This window comes from Nannobrachium achirus, assembly GCF_963921795.1.
Source record: "Nannobrachium achirus genome assembly, chromosome: 8".
Taxonomy (NCBI): Eukaryota; Metazoa; Chordata; class Actinopteri; order Myctophiformes; family Myctophidae; genus Nannobrachium; species Nannobrachium achirus.
Genome location: NC_137817.1, coordinates 27,581,155 through 27,605,169, shown reverse-complemented (window position 1 = coordinate 27,605,169; position 24,015 = coordinate 27,581,155). Strand labels below are relative to the sequence as shown.

Genomic DNA, 24,015 nt, shown 5'->3' with positions numbered 1-24,015 from the left:
AATCATTCCTCGGTGGGTTGTTAAAGCAAAGACGTTGTGGAGGTCGAATGTTGGCCAGATTTGAAGTTAATCTTCAGGACGCATCCACGGATGTGGATCAGCTGTGTGGCCGCGCGCTGCACTAGAGGGACGCGCACGGTCGTCTTCATTAATGTCGACTACTACTACTACTACAAGTAGATATGCATTGATGGGGGACATAATATAGCCTGCTTTGGGAGTTTAGAATGGAGTTATTTTGAGGTTCATCATCAATATAGTTTATTTTTCTTTCCCCTTTTCTTACCACAATGTGTGAGAGGAAGATGTGGTTGTACGTGTTCGTTGTGGATACAAGAACTGGCAAGTTATCAGCATGAATTAAACAAGGTGGAAATAATATCAATGTTAAATTGGACTCTGGAGCGACTAGCCTACCATGGAGAAAAGGAAGGGACTGTTATTGTCCCTGCTATACTTCACGGCGGAGTTTTGTCTCAGTTCGCAGCAAGTCCTTAGAATCGGTAAGTGGACGTATTGTGTATTGGCTATCAGCTTCGTTTTCTTTTTAATGCAAAATTGATATTTTCTGTTGTCTGTCAGTGCAAATATTCAAATATGATTGGATACAACTCTGGCACTTTGTCAAGTGTCCACATATTAGATAAAGCTATTTCAGCTGTTCATTTTTCACTAGGTCATGTTCTCTCTTTCACTGCAGTCTGTGTTTTAAAAGTCCCACACAGGTGTGACTCACCATGTGAGGGAGGCCAGTAGGCTACGATGCATGACCTCGATGCACACAGCCCAGGTTCTGTGTGGAGAAAAGTAGTACAGGCTAAATGTGGTCCTGATGAAAGTCAAAAAGTGAGATTGAATGCACAAGTTGGGCTAGGCCTACAGGTGGCTAGCTAACTTGGACCATAACCTGTGAATTGGTAAATAGCATTGATGACAAAAATGTTGCATGTGTCTATTTATTTTACACAAAATAATATGCCAACAGTAGCCTACTGGACTGTGTCCGAATGAGCTAATGTCAACATTTGTATTTTAATGATACTGTGTATGCATTTACAATTAGGGTGTTGACATGTAAACTAGGACATAGTAAACATGAGAGAAGGATCTTGGTGTGTTTGAAGGTCTGTCATTTATAAGTGCACTTTACAACTACTGTATTGTCAATACAGAAATATTGCAGAGATCCTTGATAACTTATGAGATCATTCTTTATGGTATTGTGGCAATTTGTAAAAAAAAAAAGTGTCCAAAATGATCTGATGACACCCTAGATCAGTGGTTCTCAACCTTTTCAGGCCGCGACCCCCAAAATAATATGATTTTAACTGGGGACCCCACCCTGACAAGCACTAAGAGTTGAGGCATTACATTTCGTATAACACGGTCTATTGTGAAAATAGCAGATCTACATGCTCACAACGCCTCGCGTTGCGAGGCGTTGTGAGCATGTAGATCGGCTATTTTCACAATTTCTGCCTCTAATATTTGACAATTTGGCCAATATTTAAAAAATGTCATGTCACTTTGGAAATGTGCAGATACCCTCTATACACTTAAACTTTATGTTGGTTTGTGTACTGTTGAGTGAGAAAACAATGTTGCACATTAAGTTAATCATCTGGGGACCCCCCAAAATAATTTGGGGACCCCGCTGGGGGTCCCGACCCACAGGTTGAGAACCACTGCCCTAGATAGTTCTACCTGTAATTTACAATTTGTTTCATTTGAGGATTGCGTCACACAAATGTCATACAGCTGTCTGACTCACTGCCAGGATCAGTGTCCCTGGGCAACAGAGCCTACAGTACACACTACACAGTAAAGCCCTCAGTGTTCATTTATCCACTTATAACCCAGAGTTAAGTTAACAGTGTTGGCCTCTTTTTCTCAAGGTTATAACAAAAAAAGTCAGCACCGCCTCTTGTCATTGCATAACTTTGAAAGCTAATAGGCCAGCATCCCCTGATCTTTATGATACTGTTAATCTTTCTTTTTATATATATTTGTTTTTTTGGGGGGCTTTTATGCCTTTAACTCAGTCGGTGCCATATTTAAAGTGGGACCTCTTATATTGCCGTTTCGCCAACAAAGGGTTAAAAAAATAGTGTGCACGCTGGTGCACACATTCGTGCACAGATCATGCACTATGTATGTGCATGCTTTTCACAGCTTTCAAACAAAAAAATCCGCTTGGAAATCCGTTCAGGCATTCAGGAGAAGGCAGCCCTTATGTTTTCTTCAAATGTAAACAAACATTTTTTTTTTTTTTTTTTTTTAAAGACGTCCAGAAGACGTCTGGCAGGGAAGGCCATAGTTAAAAAGACGTTTTATTATAGAAAACATCTTTTTTAGCAGGGTATGATAGGACAGTAAGTAGACTGACAAGAAATGGGGGGAGTGACACACGTCCGGATCGGGAATCGAACCGGCACCGCGCCAGGCATCCATGCCTAAGTTGTATGTGCCTGGACCAGTAGTTCAGCGGGTGCCCACTGTTAATCTTTCTAAATCACATATCACTCTCTGAGGCCACCTAATCTTTGTTTCTTCCTGATCCTCAAACTCATAATCTCTCCCATATGGTGTGTGTGTGTGTGTGTGTGTGTGTGTGTGTGTGTGTGTGTGTGTGTGTGTGTGTGTGTGTGTGTGTGTGTGTGTGTGTGCCTCTGCTCAATTAAAATGTTCTGTCTCTGCAAGCATTGGCATCAGATTGTGACTAGCCTTGGAAACACAGGCTTCATTTGTGGATTGTGACTGACATTTGGCACCCACTCCTCTCACTGGGTTTGGTAATAATGGTACTCCTCCACCCTCAAGCGCTTCAACAACCAAACTTTCTTTTTGGTAAATGCAGAAATTATCTTCAGCATACAGTATGGTACTTGCAGGCAACAACATCTCATCACTGATGCAGATGGAGAATTATTTCTTTGATGTAATGGACAACACCCTCTGAAAACTATATATAAAACTATAAATTATAAATACAGTAGGCAGTATGGTAAAAAAAAAAAAGAAAGGAAAAAAATCTAACCTATTAATTGAAATCATTCTGAAAGTAGTGAGAAGTACAGAAGCAGTAGAAGTAGACAACATTTCTGTCTGTTTTGTTTCTCAATGAAGGGGTCTTTATACTGTACTTTTACTTTTGATACTTTATAACACCAGATACTTTTTTTTAAGTACATGTGAACTATAAAACTTTGACCCAAGTGATTTTCTTATGGAAGACTTATACTGTAGTGACCAAAGATTTGTACTTTTACTCAAGTATGGCTTTCAATACGCCAGTATGTTTCTTCATGTTTAACAAATAAGGCAGAATTGGGCAGAAATAATGAAGCAGTTGCACCTTTGTGGCGGCTGGACAGCTCCCTTCGCACCAAAACAGTTAAAGTAATAAATATTTACATTGGAATCAGGAATGGGGCCACAAGAAAGCTCCCCAGGGTCCAGATTTGGCCCACGAGCCAACAGTTGAATATCACTGCACTAGACTCGAGTCTAGTGTATATTGCCCTATTGAGGGGTAAAATATAATTGTGGTTATACAAGGCTGGATTCTCCTAATATTGTGACTTGATAGCAACCCTGCCATGCTTTTCGCTCTCAAATGTTTTGGTGCCGGGGCATTAGCGGCAATCACTGGAACAGAGAATTCTCAGTGCTCCACATCAAACGATGCTAGTAGGGTGGTTAGAACCGCCTTCACACTCTGGCACGAGGCCAGGTTGAAGTGGTGCTGCTGCTGGAGGTGGGGGCTGCCACTGGGAACTGGACCAGGATTAGGGTGTAGAGAAAGTAAAACACTACGTCATTGTGCTCCTTGTCCTTAAAAGGTGTTGCTTCGTATAATTATGATTGTACAGAGCCACTAGGGTCATGGCTCACTGTTGCCCACTTAAAGACAGGGTAACAGATCATTTTAAATGCTGGAAAATGACATTCGACTAATTAGGCCGATGGCTGTTGGTTTTGGGAACGCATGACCCTTGGTTATGCAATACTCGCTGTACCAGTTGTCAGCGTACTCGTACTCACTGTCAGTGTAGGCTACTTACTGCAGTATACCCATTGTCATATTATGTATGAGGCCAGTCAATTTCAATTCAATTCAAAGGCCTTTATTGGCATAAGAAAACATATACGTTTACCTTGCCAAAGCAGAAGTGTACACAATACAATACAATCGGAAAAAAATATGTACAGGTGAAAAGAGTGTAACCGTTTTCATGCGTCAAGGTTACGTGCAGGCAGAGCAGGGATATATACAATGTTTTTTAAGGTGGCTGGGTTCCATTTGATAGCCTTCTCCTATAACAGCAGCTCACAAATCTTGCTGCTGTGTTTGCACATTGTTTTACTTCACCCAGCAGGTATGGGAGTTTTTCATCATTGGTCATGTTTTCAAACTCTCCGTGGGTGGTTATGATTTGTGGGAAGTATTTGTCTCAGATGTCTTGGTACAGTGGACAGGCAGTTAGGAAGAGTAGCTCAGTTTCCACTTCAGTTTGTGTGCAGTGTGTGCAAAGTCAGCTGACATCAGTATATGACTATGACATTATATTATATTGTTGACATGAGTGATCTCCATATTGGGCATAAAAGGGACACAGACAGACAGATGTATCAGAAGTGGGAAAAGATTTGTTTTAGCAGGAGTTTTGTCCCCTCAGCCATTGCTGCATGTAACAAACTGCACCGTTGATAGGATGGTTTTCTGTGTACAGTGGTGGGGACCCCATGTATTGTATTTCTTGGTGATATGTTGTTTAGTGCTTATTGTGCTTAGTGCCGGCCGCTGGCAGAGGCAGTCTATGCGGTTGCTTAGACCACTAGGAGGGCCGGGGGGCCGGAGATGCCCTCATAGTCACAGAAATTGTTCAGACTAATTGAGAAACCTGCGAACATTGGCACCTCAGAAGATCACACTTGAGAAAGTTAGGCCTTTCTTTCTTCCTGTGTCTAGCTCATGTTCAGTCATGTCTGGTGATGGCACATCAGTTGTATTAATTTACAAAGAAGATGTCTGCTCTTGCACCTTCCTGGCACTAGACAGATGGAACTAGCTCAAGCTGGATTGAGGAGATAATTTATAGGGAAGTAGATTACCAACTCTGCAGGAAGAAAGGCCAAACTCACAAGCAATCAAAAGCTCAGATCCTACCACAGTTTCCCAAGCACTGGTAGCGACCCACGGGTGGGTCGCAGGAGATTTAAATTGGGTCGCCAAAACATTTCTTTCTAAAAACGGGTAGCGTGGGGGGCATGGTGGCGCAGTCGTCAGCGCTATAGCGCTGTCAAAAACATGCAGTAATCCTGATCTCTATAATGCCTCCCCCTGGCCAGCCTGATGGAGGGGAATGGAACAGGCTGGAATAACGTGTTCCTTCCACGCGCTACGTCCAACCGGGGAAGCTCCCCCTGTCAGGTGATAAGAAGTGGCCTGCTCGTTCCTCATGCACTGAAGGAAGCATGAGCTCAGTTGGGCCCTCCCCAGGTTGGCAGAGGGAGAGCAGAGCCCAGGATTACAGCTTAGGCAATTGACACCTTGTGAAAAAACGGGTTTCAAAATCGTGGGAAAAGAAATTGAAAAAAAGAAAGAGAAAAGATAAAAAGGGAAAAAAGAAAAACGGGGCAGCTTAGGGGACCTTGAGCTTAAGTGAAGGTTGCGACCATATGTAAATGTGTGTTTCAAGCAAATCATCTTTGTTTTCGAGTATTTGCAACTCGGTAAAAGCGGTTTCACTGATGCGTTGTGGAGGGGCAAGGTGGTCCGCGTCGGTCCGCACCGGGCTTGGAAGCGGTACGGCAGTAAAAACTGACATTATATCAGTTATTACTACTATAATATTATAAAACGATTTGTAAATGGTAAGGCCACCTCATAGGACTTTGCTTCACAGGACCCTGGGGAATTTATTTGCTGACAGACGCTGGACGGTCCCTCATTTCTACTGAATCTGTGTCCTGACCTATAGTTCCTCTATGGCTATGGCTAGTTCCCCTAACCCTAACCCATAGAGTCTATGCCTATCGTCCTGACATGACAATGCTAATGCAGAAGAGAATAAATATTACACCCATACTAGGTACTAGGCTAAAATGTACACACTGTGTGTGTGTGTGTGTGTGTGTGTGTGTGTGTGTGTGTGTGTGTGTGTGTGTGTGCGTGCGTGTGTGTGTGCGTGCGTGCGTGCGTGCGTGCGTGCGCGCGTGCGTGCGTGTGTGTGTGTGTGTGTGTGTGTGTGTGTGTGTGTGTCGCCTGGAAACAATACAAAAAAAAAGAACCAAGGACAGGTGTTTTAAACAAATCTAACTTGGTTAAAATGGAGTTTGAAGTTACATACATGGGGTTTGTATAAGAAGGGGGCGTGTCAGATCAAATTAATATAAAACTTCTAAATACTGAATCAAGCAACTTAAAAACTGTCTGGGGTGATCGCAAAAGCCAGAGTAGACGTTAAAATTACCCCAAACATGTTTGAAAGTGAAACATACCTTTAAGGTATATTTAAGTTATTATAAAAGTAAAACTTTATGAAATTATAAAAAGCAAAAGCTATAGCAGCATGAGGAGAATATTTTGTATGATGTCCTGTTCTTATTAAACAAACTATCACGTAGCCCATTAAGGCTTTGGTGAGATTCAATGATGCTGAAAATTATATTAGAATGCAATTAATGAATTATGTCGAATTTCAGATTGTTTTATTCTATTTCATCAACCTTAAAGTAGAGGAAGGGATCATCCTCTGGGGAAAAAAAGTTGAGCTAACAATTTAGTAAGGTGCTGATGAGATAATTATTTTGGGGAACTGCAAACATAACTCATGTATTTCTTATAGGCTATGCATTATGCACTCTAAAGTGGATCAAGAGGAGGGCACACACTGATTGCTACACCTTACGTCTCCATTTTTACACTCTTGGAATTAAACTAATAGCCATACAGTACTACCACCCCTAAGTATTATCACAAAAGCGTAAATTGCCCTAGGCAGGTCTGGCTTTCTCATCTTTTTGCTCATTTGCTTGCTAATAGCCAATTGAGTGGGAACATCGATCCACATGTCATTTGCAAACAGAATGCCTGAAATGCTTATTCTCTGCTTTATCAGCTCCATGATCAAAAATGGGTTCTATTCTTGAATGTTGGTTTTCTCTCTCTGGCCATAACATGGAAAGGAAGAATGAAGTTAGCCATAATCCCTATGGTCGCACAAAAGAATGTTGACAGTAAAGTCCTGTGTTAATTTCACTCAGAGAGAGTATAAAGTGACTTTAATTAACACTAAAGATTTTACAGTGTTGATTTTGAGCTGTTTAACCAGCTCCCTATTTCTGGGAGAACATAGCAGGTTTACAAAATAACAACGCATCACAATACAACAAATTGTGAGCTTGTACATTTCTGATAATTGCTTTGGAGTAGAGGGAAAGGGGAATTGTCAAGGGGATCTACTGTATAGTCAGTGGTTAATAGTCTTAGAAGCCAAGAAAGCTTTAATATAAGTATTCTTGTCCATTGCGTGGTAAATATTTGGAGGAATTAAAAGAGTCTTATGCCTTACTGTAGATGTGCAGACCTTACAGTCCTCAACAATTTCAGATCGAGATCTAAACTACAAAGAATACAATTCTGGGAATTTGCGAGTGTGGTTGCAACAACACTAATCATGTGAGGCTTTACCTATTTATAGTCCAGTAAATTTCCTATTTATATTCTGGATAGTTTATCTAGAAAGAAAGACTATTTATAGTCTGGATAGCCAGAATTTCATGTGAATTGCCTATTTATATTTTGGATTGTTTATCTAGAAAGAAAGAAAGAAAGAAAGAAAGAAGCACTAGTATAGTGTGTTGCCCCTGTTGGGCAACCACACTAATTACTCTTCCTGTAAAAAGGTATTGAGAATGTTGTATTTCACCAAATACAATCCTTTCCCAATGACAACACAGTCCGTAGAAGTTCTCCAGTCTGGGTTCAGAGCACACCAAAGCACAGAATATTTTCTGTTAAAAGTTACAAATTACTTATTTATTATAACTGCTGACTTAGGAGACAGTGCTATTTTAATACGGGTCGATCTCAGCGCTGCATTCGAGATGGTCGACCCCAATATTCTGATATCACAAGTTGAACATGGACTTGGCATTCAGGAAACAGCCTTAAAATGCTTCACGTCCTACTTTAGAAGACAGAACCTTTTCAGTTGGTATTGGTGATAGTTTGTCCTCCCCTGCTCACCTCAACCCAAAGGTCAGCTAGATGCCATCCACTTTTCACTATGTCCTTCTATGATTTCAAGATTTTTTGAAAATAGCTGTTGTAATAGAGTGGTGAAACGAACTGGTCGCTTCTTTTGGGCTTGTTTTCATAGACCTGACCTCATAGAATCTGGCAAATGTGGCAACACTCTCAGCTTGGAAGAAAACATAAACGTTTTAGTGCTAGCCTTGCTTTGGAGCTGGTCGATTGGTACAGGAATTGAGAGATGAGATTGAGAATATGGCATCTAGTTCAAATGTGCTACGGGCAAATGCCTCTGGCTTATTTAGGCTTGCTTCTGCACCAGTAGCAGACTAGAGGTCCACTCTACAGTAGAGTTTACCCCCCTCATCACTACCAATGGCCAACGAGGACCCGTCGGCAGCTTGTCGGCAGCAGACACTTTCCGACTTCTTCTGTAAAATCGGTGGTCTTCAACAGGGGGTCCTTCAAATCTTTTTGTGATAGAAACCTTTTTCTCCTTTTTTATATTAACCACTTGATCGGCTATTTTCAGCAAAGAGGTTTGGTGTAGAGGGGAAAAAAGAGCACACTAAGTACAGAGTGAAAGGTTACCGGTACATATCTGATAAAACAAATTGACATGAATCCAAAATACACTAATGATTAGTTTAGTTTAGTTTATTAGCACATTATAAAAAAATAGAACAATACATATTGAGTATACAAAATACTGCGCAAGGAGAGGAAGAAGCCAAAAGGCTTATTTAGAATCCTTTCCTTAATGAAAAAGGTCATTCATTTAACAAATACAAGTTCACTAGGAACAAATACAATTGAATATACAAGTTATGTCAGAGCAGCTGTGCAATAAAGAAGTAAATTGTGCTGTCAAACGATGAAACTATATGGAATCTGGGGGTCTCTGCTTCATCTCTCTCTCAGCTAAGGGGTCCTTGGCCTCAATGGCCTGAAAATGTTGAGGACCCCTGGCCTAGAGGGCTTATTTCCACACAACAGCTCTAAGGTATATGGTTCAATGTTGAAAATGAGTGGTATTCCCTTTTAAGTACTTATGGGCTTGAATAATCTATTAATTTCTAGGTTTCTGTATTTCAGGATTCAGTCCATTAATTTCTTGGGTAACGAGTCTAACGGCATTCACCTTTGTAACACAGCAGTGCCTACCACATTTTGTCAAAAATATAAATATTAATCTAATTGAAAATAACTCCTCAGATCTATAGCAAAGTCTTGATAGATAATTTTTGGGGCCTCAAAACTAGACTGCATGCTTCACAAGCGAGACAACATTTCCTTATTGCGACCGTCAGGTCGCAGTTACTATCAAACCCTGCACAAACTGTCAGTCCCTCTGTCTGTCACACCTCACACGTCACACTCTTGCCCTGCTCATATCTCCGCAACCGTTGCCCCGATCCATGCCAAATTTTGCACACACGCTCCTTGCCTGCCAAACTACAACCTCCAAGGACCCCCGGAGCTCCAGGGACCCCCAGGTCCCTGGGGGACCCCCAGATGTAAAAAATGACCAAATGTGCAAAAATTACCAAATGACCACCCCAACAGGGCTGCTCACGGGGAATTCCCGGGGACCACCGACTCCTGGTGCTCCAGAACGGATGCAAAAGTGGTGGCGCCCCCAGTGGAGGACCCCCTCCACTGCAGCTCACATAAAATGCCGTAACTCGGGCTAGGAGCGTCCGGGAGAGCCGGGGCCGGTACCTATTCGTCCGCCAAGGCAACGCGGAGACCCCACCCCTCATTTCTCACATGCCCCTCTTCTAGCGCCACCATGAGGCCGATTCTTGCAAAACACCTTTTTGGACATTGCTCCTACAGATTTTGCCCTAAAATCACACAAATCGGTACACACTATGTCTACACGTCCCCCTACACCCAGGAACCAATGGCACTTACAGCCCTCTTTGTGTATACATCTCACCTGACGGTCGCTTATCTCCCGATTAGGGAGTCTTACTGGTAGATATAGTACTACAGCATACAATTATTATACTGCTTAACAAGCATTTTAGTCAGATATGGCCTGTGGAAAGACAGACAATACTTAAGCTTAGAAAGGATTTCTTTGCAGGGAGGAGTTTTGCTGATGTGGGCAAGCATTGATTGCTTGGATCAACAGTCTTTACATTGAATCCCCGAGGTCCCTCTCTGGAAATGTAGAAGTTATTTGCACTTTAAATATAAATTATAGACGCTCAGGAAAGACAAGTGTACTTTCCTATACTGCTGGGTATATTTGCAACCTTGCAAGCTATATAAGGAAAGGGATTAAATGGACTTGTGAGAGGACTTCAGCACAGTTTGGCTACTGTTTGTCCTTATATAGCCTTTTCTTTTGAATTTATCTGGTACACTACTTTGCGAGACTCATAGATTTCATTTAGTAGGCGTGTAGGTCAACTGTAGGCTGTCATTAGGCTATTTGAATACACAGTAGCTAACATTATGTAGAATAGCAAGTGGGTTAGGGCAGTGTTTCTCAACCACTGTGCCTGGGGACCTTTGGTGTGCCCCGGAGAAGGGTCAAGTGTGCCCCTTGAAACTGCTTGAAAGCCAGTATTGTATTTATCATTTTAAAAATTATTTAAACTAGTGAAAACAGCCGAGGCACAGCGCACACAACGCCTCGCGTTGTGTGATCTACAAGGCGTGTGCTTGCAGATCTGCTGTTTGTGTTTTCACTACTGTTGTGCGACAGCCTTGTATGATGAAGCAGGGCTTTGCTTTGCGAAGAAACTTACATATTTGAAACTTGGAAATACAAGGTTTCTTCCCGACAGTGACGATATTTACACACCAGTATTATGGTTGGTGTGCCCATGAATTCTTGGGACATGAAAAGTGTGCCCATGCAGGAAAAAAGGTTGAGAAACACTGGGTTAGGCTGTAGACAACTTGTGTGTGCCCATACCAAATTCAGTGGAGATTAAAGGATTTGCTTAATATGATCACTAGTTCACTAGTAAGAGTCAGAGACCACACCTGAATAAAAAAGGGGATGGATAAGGGAAGGATCGGGAACCGCGAGACTCCGAGTGGACGACCATCGATGCTCGCTCGGGGAGTGGTCGTCTCTGCTCCGACACTGCCCGCTGGGTTCCTGGAAAAAATATAGAAAGAAAATGAATGAGAAGGGTGAGGAGAAGGAGTTAGCTGGGGTGGATGGGGGCACTGTTCAACCACAAAATCAGTAAAGACAAAGTGACAGCTCACAGACAGGGATTTGCTGATAAGAGAGTGCAGGTGACTGTGATGAGGTTATAGTGAGCAGGGAGTGCATGTGATGAGCAGGGGGTGGTCTCCACTGCTGAACCTGCGTTGTATACAACTCCCTCTAATAATCAGCCAAGGCCAAGGGATTATGCAAAATTGAACATTCATCCTATCAGTAGTTGTAATGTTTGTTTGTTATTCAATATCTGGCTTCCAATCATTCCCTATATATTTTGTATCATGTATCACTTGAAGCAAGCAATCATTTTGAATGGGTTGGAAATAAATCACTTGATGTTGTCTGTCCCTTTCACAAAGGAGATGGCAAACGTAATGCATATGGTTGTGGATCGTTTAAAGGAAGTTTTCTCCAGAGAATTTCATATTCCAATGAATAGAATTAAGGACTTTAACACATCCCAGCAGCTGCTCACTGAAGCTTAGTAACCATTATTAGGATTGGCACTTTCAAGCATGCTTATAGAGACCGGGGAGTCCAGACAAGGCACTCTCAGTTTGGGGTTGGAGGCTATGCTGCCAAACTAAAGAAAAAGGTCATTCACAATCCAAGTCTCAAGGGGAGCTTTTTTTACACCTCTTTTTGCCTTCAAAATCAATCTCAATTTCACAAGCAATTCTGCAGAGAAGGTACAATAACCTTTTGCCAGTTGCCTGTCAGCGTCATTATTCCAACGATATCCCCCTGCAAATATTTGCAGCACTGAAATAGCATCAATATGATTTATGCTTCTGGTTAATGCACGTATTGATTCTCTATTGTGAAAATGGCAGTGCTGTAAAAAGATCATTTTATTAGTTTTGTCTCTGATAGCAGAGTCTCTGTGTATACCGTAGATCTTGAAGTGCTATTACCTGATTTTCAAGCTGTTCGTCATGTTTTGATTTGGGTGTTTTTCTGCATGTATATAAACATATTAGTCTCATGACAGTGACACTAATGTCTTTGTCTATCTGATACAAGGCTGGCTTTGGGTTGATGTGCACTTAGTGAATACAGGCTGTAGGGAGAGCACAGTTTGTGTTTATATTTCACACATCCTATCAATGAGGACACATACAGTGTGTTGTATTATGATTCATATTTGAAAGAGGTGGGTGAAATAGACATGCAGGTGCATATTGTGCAGGGATAATTATAGACACTGAATGTCACACTGTTCCGGTCATACCACGCAGGTGGCGTCAATCCAGCATGTTCCTGCATTTAATCCTGATGTTTGTCATGGTGCATTTTGTCACTGAAATGTAAAGCAGCATGTATTGCTTGTGCATGGTGAGAGTCATATATGACCATATTGCTGGCCATGGCATGCTATAACCATCATCTTTCTGGAGCACCACAGCGGATTAAGAGTTGGGCGGGTTTCAGAATTATCTTCTCATTCTCCACGCTGCCTTTCACTACCCCCCCACCCCCCTCCCCCTCCCGGTAACCCTGGCACACATAGCTGACTGAGAACTGACTGTGTTTAAAGAGAAACATATTTTGAGATAACATTTTGACACAGACCTGTTCTGTGCTCATAGTTTACATCCACTGGTTAGCAATTTTCATGTGTTTCCCTTGTATTTCCTCAATGTGAAAAAAACATGGTTTTATGGTTATATCTTACCTCAGCAGGAGTTGATCATGTGTCAGATGCATACTATGTTTTCCGGTTTCATTGTACATACAGTATACAATAAGTATATAAAAAAGTCCATTCATTGCCTTGTTAATCTCTAAAGTAAATTGTGCTTAACAGCTCATAGAGTGCTTTAAATAATCTTATGCACTGTATGTGATACCTAATTGCTTCAGCTGAAGTTGCTGAAGTTGTAGCGGCCCCCTCTCTCAGCCCCCACTTCTGTAAGGAGATAAAGAAAACAACCTCTTTGCACAAGACACATCTGAGGTTATCGGGGGACAATGTCATCTGTGGATTGTGATCACCAACCACACAAGATTTAAAGATGATAAACTGTGTGGTAATAATATGGTAATAATCCATTATGCGCATAAACTGTTAACTGGGGCATAAACTGCCATATAGGCCAAAGTTATTGGAATGTATTAACTTGCGCTCGTGTGGCAGTGGTAAAGTCTCTGCCCACCACCACCGAGGTTGTGGGTTTGAATCCACTGTGGCGCATCCAGCTTTATCTGGCTATATGAACACAATTGGGTGTGGATGTTGGTCATTGCACGTAATCCTTTGGGCTGGGGCGGCACATGTCAGCTGGTAGTGTTGGGCGGGAGGAGTAGGACGAAGGCTCTACATCCTCCTGGTAGGGGCTCCTCACTGGTAGGTGAGTCAGTAGGATGCACAGAACAGACACAGAAATGTGTCTGGTGAGGAATCAATTGGCATAACAACTAACAACTAAACTGAAAAAGGGTGTAAAAAAAAGATTGTCTACTCAAAAAAAGAAAGAACAATGATGTATGTGTATGTATGTATAATCTCTGGATGGAACAGGCTGAATTAGACTTTTGTTTGCATTAACTTCTTTTTACATATTGTAAATAATATATCGTCGTTGTCGGGTGGAAACCTTGTATGTCCAAAACCGTTTGTTTTGTATTTATCATTTTAAACTAGGCGTTGTGTGCTTGTAGATCTGGTGTTTTCACTACTTTTTTGCGACGGCATTGTATGATGAAGCAGGGCTTTACTTAGCGAAAAATCATACAAACGTGAAACTTGGAGATACGAGGTTTCTGCCCGACAGTGACGATATTGTAGCTTGGTGCCACATAATATTTTGTCCATTCAAGAGTTTGTTACTGTAAGTCCCTGTATCCTCATATGGCCTTGGTGTATCCTTTCAGCTGAGATGAGTTAATTTGAGTTCATTTCAGTTGAACATTTTGTAAATCTGTTCTTATTGAACCCTGTTAAGTGGGGCAATAGAGTTGGCTTCATTTAGAACTTGATGTATTGCCCATCTTGATTTCTTTCTTTCTTTTATAATGCAGCCATAAATGATGGAGCTATAAAACCCTTTCTTTTTTGCACCCTACCAGTGACTAATAAACTATACTGTATGTTGGGACTCAAAGTGGGTCACAGAACTTTTGGTGGAGGGTGGCCAACTAGCAGAATGAAATCTAGATTCTACCACTTTTTCGAGTCACGTGTTCAAATACTGGATTCTGATTGGCTAAATTCCGGAGGTTATGAGAGAACTACTGCCGCAAAGTTGTGTGAGGACTTGTCCGAGATCAATGAGCCTCAGTGTACATCCGGGGACTTCAGGAGGTAGTCGGAACACCTTTCCCCCAACCAACAAATGACCGTGGCAACGGTCCTATGTTCACTAACGTGCATGCTATAGTCGCCGATTTATTTGGATCCAATGCAATCCGCCAACTTTAAAGCCCCTTTTCTCTGAACCTATGCCTTTCTGGAAGCGAACAGCCTCTATTTACGGCCGGAACGGTACTTCTAACTGACGTTAGCTTAGCTGTAAGCTAGACGCATGGATTAGTATGGAGTTGGCGCCATCTGTTGGTGAGTAGAAGATGTTGTTGGTGGAACTATCTGCTGTCTCGCGGAAGTTTTATAGGCAATAATGATTGTAACTTAAGATCCTTGCAAGTTACAACTATGTGTTTTCTTTCATGTATAAGGGAAAAAGTGGTAGAAAAGCTATTTACCACTCGGGGTCGGACATTATGCTCTGATAATGTCCTGTGTTAGGGTGTTATCGGACTCGGCTTCGCCTCGTCCGATAACACCCTAACACAGGACATTATCAGAGCATAATGTCCTCTCACTCGGGGTAAATTGCTTACGTATAACACAGTTATGACATCAGTGACTATTGTCCCTGGTAGGTATACTCCTGGGCCAGTGCATCATGGACCAGTGGTTCCCAAACCTTTTAGCTCGAGACCCAAAAGAAAAATTAAACATTTGCCCGGGAACCAAACTAGTGAAAATAGTAATGTTTTTGATTTTTTTATAATAATAATTTAAAAACAAAATGTATGAAAAAAAAATGAAGGGACCCATAAAAATCCATAGACCACATCTCCAAAGCCTACCCCTGTCCCATGACAGGAGGGATTATCATGCATCCTCATTATATCCTACCAGGTCAGTAGTACTCTGTGATATTCTATATCCTATCCTACTATTTAATAAGGAATCCTCTCTCTCATCAAAACCTGTCCGTTCTGCCTGGTTCTCCTCAGTGGCATGAGCAATTGATCTGAACTTGCGCACAGCCATTGACCATCAGCATATTCACACAACTGCAACGCCTCATTTTTTGTAAGTGTTGAATGGGGTTTGCACAGGTGGATGACATGCCTGGAAAGGCTACTAAAAAGCCACATTTATACTGCATCTACAAGCCAGCAACATGTAGATTTGACGGTCTGTGACTGTCACAGGGCCGTCTTGGTAACATGGTAACACGGCAGCATGATAACATGTTACCAGTGGTGTAATGGTCGTGTGGCCGGTAATTCTTTCACGCGCACTCACAGGTACAGTACAGATGTGCACAGCATGTGTCGCCCTGAGACCTTTAGATTCATGAGCCAAGTAAATGATAACCCCAAATGGCAACTTTACAGGTTTACAAGTGAGTTTGTAAACAAATTCATTTCTCTCTCTCACATGCAGATTTTAAAAATGTAAAATAAAGCAATAAAGAGACTGGATAATTTGTCCCAGTATCATTCCTTCAGGTGAATTATCTGATCTCACATATCAGTTTGTTCTAGCATATAGTCACGATTTTCATATTGATGTAGCTTTCAAGTATTTATTTTTCACCTTGTAGCTGGGTAGCTTGAGTCTGACTTGACAAAACCTATCGCTACATTTTCACTGGCACATCAACATAAAAAAGAACAACGTGAGTTTTTAGTCTAGTTTTTTCCATCACATGTCATCTCCCTCTATTTGTAACTACAGTGTATATTTTCTCCCCTTTTCTCCCCAGTTTTGTCGTTATTCCAATTGATTCCTCCCCACATTTCTGTGTTGTAATTGCTGTCGTACTGACTCCCAGGAGGACGTAGAGCAACTAGATTAGGCAGCGGGACACAATTGTAAAATGACTTGAAGTCAGGGGCCACAAGACTGTGACAACAGAAATGAACAAAAATGTTCATGGTTAACCGTTTGACCGTTTGTTGTGCTATACTGTAGCTAGGGTGACCAGACGTCCCGTTTTACCCGGGACAGTCCCGTTTTCAAGCTACGTGTCCCGGTGTCCCAACAAATATCTCTAAAACACTAATATGTTCCGGTTTTCAACATTCACTACAAAATTGTCCCGGTTTTCGTCCAGAATTAAAATAATAGTAGCTGTTTTCAGTGGTTGCATAGACATTTATCATGTTCTTTTCATGAAAACATGCTCACCTAACCAATCAGAAAAAAGGAACAAATTCATTGCGTGTCTGAATTCAACACTGAGCCTGTTTGTCAATCACTCACTGCCTGTTTGCAACCCTGCGGTGCGTGTGTGCGCGTGCACGGACGTTAGAGAATGGGCACGCGCGTGCACGGTAACGTGCGCATTGCTTTTAGGGTCCCAGTTTTAGGCAACAGTGTTTTGCGTCCCGGTTTGAGTGGCTGAAAATATGGTCACCCTAGCTATAGCCCATGTCTGATAAGACACAACAATGGACATGTATGTCCAATATGGTAACATATTAGGGCCTGCTTCATACTGCATTCATGCATTTGATGTTTTCTGTGGCAGTCCTGTATAGTGCACAGGCTTAGATTTGGATATTAAGGAAAGTGGAAGTAAATACAGTATGTTCTACAAGGGTCATCGGCATGGAAGCGTCTTTGCAGAAGAGTATTTGAGGCAGGCTGGCAAGGTGAAGTGTTTAAATGAATGAAAGATTTAGCACAGCTCCATCTGTTGGATGCATAACGCAACAGTAGCGTCTATTATGTGCGCCTTATAGTCCGGTGCACCTTATATATGAAAACAGTTTGAAAATAGACCATTCATTGACAGTGCGCCTTATAGTCCGGTGCGCCTTATAGTCCGGAAAATACTGTATATATCACCGCTCACTTCACACTAGGTGTGATTTCTTTCAACTGAATAGCTGCACTATGTATGAAGTGTTCCTTTTTCTTCACATCAGAAGCATATTATGATAAAAAAATTATTGTGCAGCCTTGTGATATTCAAATAAAGCGAAGTCAGTCAAGGTCAAACAAGTGTAAATATATTGTCATTCAATGCATGTTATGTAATACATGTAGACCTGCTTTGAATTCCTGGTAATATTATGTAACCTTTTGAACATAATAGAACCTGTGCCATAAATAGTGATATAATTGAATTCAGGAAGTTTTTTAATAACCATTCATTACCTGTATGCAACTGCTTTAACTGATTGTTGTCAATATTATTATGATATCTTTGTTCTTCTGTGTAATCTCTGCATCATTGTAAATGAGGGTCTCCCTCAATGATCTCTCAGAGAATTTTAAATAAAGAAAGAAAGAAAAAAGATCTTTAATGGAGTTGAATGTACAGTAATCAACTAACGTGACTCTTCTCCTCTTTTCCTCAAACCCCTTTCTTTTCTCTTTACAGGGGGTATCTTTGAGACCCTTGAGAATGAGCCCATTAGTTTGGATGAACTGGCCTTTAAATTTGCTGTAACCAACATAAACAGGAACCGCACCTTAATGCCAAACACCACCTTGACCTATGACATACAGAGAATAAATTTGTTTGACAGTTTTGAGGCCTCGAGACGAGGTAAGGAAGATGTTATTGTTGTTCTCTTGCTCCTTTAGTTTAGCAGATTATTAAATATTAGTGCAAAACATGACACATTATCTGCTGGGTAAAGGCTTTAGATTGTGTCCCAAACCACATAATGTATTACCTACTACACAGTATGCTATTTTCAGGCTACTATTTAGTATCTACTAAGCAGTAGGGTTCACTTCCGACGTACAAAAAAAATAATTTGGCATGGGATTTTGGATGCAGCCCTATCCAAAATGGCATACTAACATACTATTATTTAGTAATTACTTTTCAGTGTGTCCGAAGTGAAATCCTACTGCTTGGTACTTACATACTAAATAGTAGGCTGAAGTAGTAATACATGTATGTAGTACCGGTATGTGGTTTCGAACACAGACCTGCCCGCTAGTTATAATTTTTTCCTTCTGCTCTGTCCATCCCATTACTTTAGCCTGTGACCAGTTGGCCCTGGGCGTTGGAGCGGTATTTGGCCCCTCTCACAGCTCTTCGGTTAGTGCGGTGCAATCTATTTGTAATGCCCTGGAGGTGCCCCACATACAGACCCGCTGGAAACACCCTGCAGTGGACAACAGGGACAGCTTCTTCATCAACCTCTATCCGGAATATGCACACATAAGTCGGGCTGTGTTGGACATTGTGCAGTACTACAAATGGAAGGCAGTCACCGTTGTGTATGAGGATGCTACTGGTGAGTGAAAAGGCGATTTATGCATGAAAATAAACGATCTACAAGCTTACAACGCGACCCGATTCAGCGCATTATGAGCTTGTACGTCAGATGTTTTTGGCATGTGATATTTTGTACAACTGAATATGAATTAAGTAAAGGGAGTATTTTTGTGGTTTTACAGATTTTACTCAAGTGGCTTCGATATGGGGGCATAGGGGCGGCTGTTAGGGGTTAAAGTGGCTTGCTCAAGGATGATGAGCTTAGATGAGATGTGGTCTGTTTTATTAATGCCACAGAGAAATGCAAGTGTCAAAGCAACTGAAAAGAATACAAATACTTCACCCTCTCATTACAGCATTGGTTCAAACACAGACAGGAACCATTATACTGCATGATTGAAGACTGCATAGATTGGCATTTATGTGTGTGCGTGCGCACATATATTATTATTATGTCACAAGTTATTGCTGTGTCTATCTGCTGTGTCTTTGGATGTGTGCAAGGCAAGCTAACTATTGTGTCAAGGGGTTGTTGAAGAGTCTCATGTTCATTGTTAGTTAAGAAGGATTGCCCAAATTATTTTCCTCCGAGGATGACTGTCATTTAGTCATACATTATCCATGAAGACTGTCACTGAAGCTCGCCCAATAAAGCTGGTTCTTGGAACAGAGCTCCTGAGGTTACAGGGGGACATGGTGATTCTGTCAGCTATACAGCACAGTTCTATTCCTAATTTAGACATGGCCAAGCCATGCAGAAGGATAGTGATTGTACTGTAAGAACATTTTCAAAAATATAATTATAATAAGCTCCCTATCATTCAAATGTTTTAATAACCTCGTTCATCTAACCCAGTCCTAGAAAATATGCTTGCTCTCAGTTCTTAGGCAATTCGAATGTGCACATCACTGTGCATACAAATGTGCACATCACATTTTATATGACTGACTGTGCTGTTTTATTATGCAAACATTAAAAAATAATTTCAGTCGAATCATCCCACAGTTGATTTGTAGAGTCGATTGTAGAATGTCATTTTGTGAAATATCGGAGCGGTAATATCGGAGCGGTATTATCTGAGCGAGGCGTTTTGCCGCATTGTATTCTCTACTTTTGTACTACACTCTTGTATGATGAAGTAGTGGGGCATTCATTTATGAAGTTGAAACATTGGAGATACAAGGTTTCTACCCGACAGCAATGATATACGGTAGTAGGCTATATGAAAATCCTTCCAAGGTGTAATAGGATTATTGCATGTCCTCTTTAGTCTGATTATGGTACTGCATGGTTTTCCCTAGACACATCTGTTCAGCATATTATGTGACCTCACCTAATGGGTTATGTTGACATTTGTGGATTTGCCTTATCACAAGCTCTTTGTACACATACTCACATACTATATAAAAATAATACAATCGCTGGATATAAACTGACACATATGTATGTTTACTTTTCATTTAATTATATGAACAAACAGAACACACAGTTTCTAGGCCTGCTACTGTGAATGAGCTCATTGCAGAGGATTTACAGTTTTTGGATGGCAAGTGTAACAATCAAGACCTAGTCCGGATGCTCTAATCCATTTAGAGTCTAAATGCACTTAATCTGGGTTCATTTATTTTTGGTATCAAGGTCAAATAAAACACTTGTGGGTGCAAACCAAACCCTGCCTGTTTGCTCTTCATCTCTCTCTCTCTCTGTTAACCCTAATCTTGAGATATGCCCAATTATGTTAAAAGGGGAGAAAATAGTTTTTTTTTAATCTCCTCTTTCTCCCAATTTAATCGTTCCGCCAATTCCAACTTCCCCTTGTAACCTTTAATCTCTGCAGCGGTGGGTAGCTAGCAACTTTAAACCTGCTTAACCCCAAGTGCCAGATTATGTAATTGTTTACCTTGAATGTGACCTTGAACTCTTCAACCCAAAACATACCTACTTTTGATTCCCAGTTCCCACCAACTTTCCTGAAAATCTGCCACACACAGACAGGAGAGATTACAAAACCCTGCCATGATGCATGTATCATTGTGGGCAGGGTAGCCTACATATTTAATTCAAGGTAAAAAAAAAAAAAAAAAAAAAGGGAAAAAAGGAACTAGCTAAGTATTTCATTGTCATAATAGTGCACCAATAGTATTTTGAAATACCAACACCATGTATAAAGACTAACATGTGAGCAATTGGTTACAAAGAAGATTTACATACATACAAAATAACTTGAAAGTGGGTGTGTTTTATGAAACTTGGTGGGAATGATCAGCAGGCTGTTCCGAAGAGATGCTTTGGATCGAAAAGGTCTAAGGTCAAGGTCATATAATTAGATATTTTCTTTTGGTTTCTTTTCCTGTTTGATCTCCTTTCCTTTCCCCCTTCCCCTCTTCTTCTTCCCTTTCTTTCTTCTATGGAAATAACAATACAATGGGAGCTATGCATGGAAATAATTTTTTACCCACTTCTTTACTTCTGTAAACCTATGATGTGACAATAAAGCTGATTCTGATATTCTGTCATCTCTCAAGGACAGAGAGATGTAGAACCAGTAAGACTCCCTAATTGGGAGATAAGCGACCGTCAGGTCGCATACACAAACTTTAGAAGGCAATGGTAGGCAATCAGGAGGGAATATGGGAAATGGGACAGATCCATGTTGATGACATGACTGTAGACATACTGTGTACCGCTTTGCGTGATTTTAAGGGCAAAATCTGTAGGAGCAGTGTCCAAAAATTAGTTTTTAAAAAACGGCCTGATGGTGGCGCTAAATGTGACAGATCCATGTTGATGACTTGACTCTAGACATACTGTGTACCGATTTGCGTGATTTTAGGGCAAAATTTGTAGGAGCAGTATCCAAAAATGTGTTTTGCAAGAATCAGCCTCGTGGTGGCACTAGAAGAGGGCCATGTGAGAAATGAGGGATGGAGGTTGTGGTTTGGCAGCCAAGGAGTGTGTGTGCAAAGTTTGGCATGGATAGGGGCAACGGTGACGGAGATATGAGAAAGGGAAAAGTGTGACGTGACGTGACATGACATGACAGATAGACTGACTGACTGACAGCCGGTGGAGGTTTTGATAGTAACTGATAGTAACCTGACGGTCGCAATAAGCTTTCAGTGTGGTCCTTTGAGTGAAAATGGGTGCTTAAACTCACAAGTTTTATTTTTTGTCTCCGGCAGGCCGAGGGCCTATGTTTTCACCCCTGTCCGTCCGTGTGTCCTTGTTGTTGTTGTCCTTGTTGAGTGTGTGTGTGTGTGTGTGTGTGTGTGTGTGTGTGTGTGTGTGTGTGTGTGTGTGTGTGTGTGTGTGTGTGTGTGTGTGTGTGTGTGTGTGGATGCGCGTGTGTGTGTGCGTCCGTCTGTTTGTGACATGCATGTTACGTGCATAGTATATTCCTCCCAGTGCTCTTGACCAAGGGATTGACCTTAGAGCTGGTCCCCAGCGCTGCTCAGTGGCTGCACACTTCCCATAATGGTTAGGATGGGTTCAATTAAATTAAAAAGAGGATTAGTATGTGCAATGTAATTTGCCAAGAAATGAAACAAACAAATGTTTTTGAAATGTTCATGTTAACCAGACACATTTTTAATGTTCTCTTAAATTAAGGATTGATTCGTCTACAAGAGCTGATCAAAGCTCCATCTAGATTCAACATCAAAATCAAGATCCGGCAGCTACCAACAGGGAGTAAAGATGCCCGTCCTCTGTTGAAAGAGATGAAGAAGGGGAAAGAGTTCTATGTAATATTTGACTGCACTTATCAAACATCAGCTGGTGTTTTGAAGCAGGTGAGCAGAATAGGGTTTCTACATTACAACTAACACATTTTAATTGACATCTGCTCTCGTCCCTCTGATATCCAATTTGAATTCTTCTTTGGATAATTCATACAGTGCTGTTTGGGCATTTATTTATGTTTAATATCTACTGTTCTCAAGATTAGACTAATTCAATTTCTTGTAAAATCCTGTGTTCATTTCTAAATCCAAGCAGCTTTCCTAGCCAGACATACACATTTAAAACCAAAGGCTGTATCTAAGATTAATTGGAATTGCCACACAAAAATTAGTAAATTGAGACATTTACAGACTCGGCTGCTCAGTAATGCCTGCCACACACACACACACACACACACACACACACACACACACACACACACACACACACACACACACACACACACACACACACACACACACACACACACACACACACACACAATCAGGGCCGCCGATAGGGCAAAGAGTACTGTTGTCCCCCCTCCCGGAAAGGGGGGGCCCTATGGTGGGGGGGACTGTCTAGTTTGTGTAGGAAAGATTTGAATGACTGTGAAAGAACTTTCTCCCAAGGTAAGATTAAGACATCATGCTTTATATAAACCCTATTATATTAAGCCTAAATGGTTCTGCCGCCGTGTAGAACTGTTTTTAACATTTTTTTTACTTTAAAAAACCCCGTATTGCACGGGCGAAAAACCCACGTGGAGGGGGGGCCCAGGTCTTTGATCTTGACCCCCCTCCCAAAAATCTGTACGACGGGCCTGCACATAATACAAATTCAAGGAATGTATTAAATGTCTAACTTGCTTGTATGGACATAGATATGGATGGATGGTCCCAGGCAGGGTTTTGTCATTTCAGGCTGGCTGGAAGAGAACAATGGTATCGATGTTCAGTCAGAGAGAAAACTGAACCACTCCAATGACCACATTCACATGGACATTTTGCTCTTACATCATAGTTGGAGGAGGATGGGAAACCCCACCTTGTCTGCAACTCAAATATGACTTAAGAGCTAAATTGCCACTGTGTGAATATGGTTTATTATGTTTCTACTCCAGATCTTGTCCATGGGCATGATGACAGAATACTACCACTTCTTTTTCACCTCACTGGTAAGCAAATGGTCTGCATCAAACTATTGCTCCAAACTTTCCCTATTCTATTGTACATTTAGAAGTAATTTAATTCAAGGGAAGCACCCTGCATTAGTCCATTTGATTAATGTATTTTGGCAAAATATTACACATTTCACTGTGTTAATGAAGTAGCCCTTTATCTTGAGATATCTTATGCTATTT

At 41.3% G+C, this 24,015-nt stretch overlaps 1 protein-coding gene across 2 annotated transcripts in view; it reads left to right on the top strand.

Annotated features, from left to right (window-relative positions):
- Positions 1-418: 418 nt before the first annotated feature.
- Positions 419-24,015, top strand: part of LOC308289636 (glutamate receptor ionotropic, kainate 1) — a gene marked incomplete at both ends in the record, with an annotated part of 35,439 nt that continues 11,842 nt past the window's right edge. For both annotated transcript variants that reach the window (XM_080731374.1, XM_080731373.1), the window contains 5 exons: positions 419-503; positions 18,080-18,247; positions 18,693-18,950; positions 22,542-22,723; positions 23,776-23,829. In XM_080731374.1, coding sequence (XP_080587500.1) covers positions 419-503; positions 18,080-18,247; positions 18,693-18,950; positions 22,542-22,723; positions 23,776-23,829 — 747 coding nt within the window. The remainder of the gene's footprint in view (positions 504-18,079; positions 18,248-18,692; positions 18,951-22,541; positions 22,724-23,775; positions 23,830-24,015) is intronic.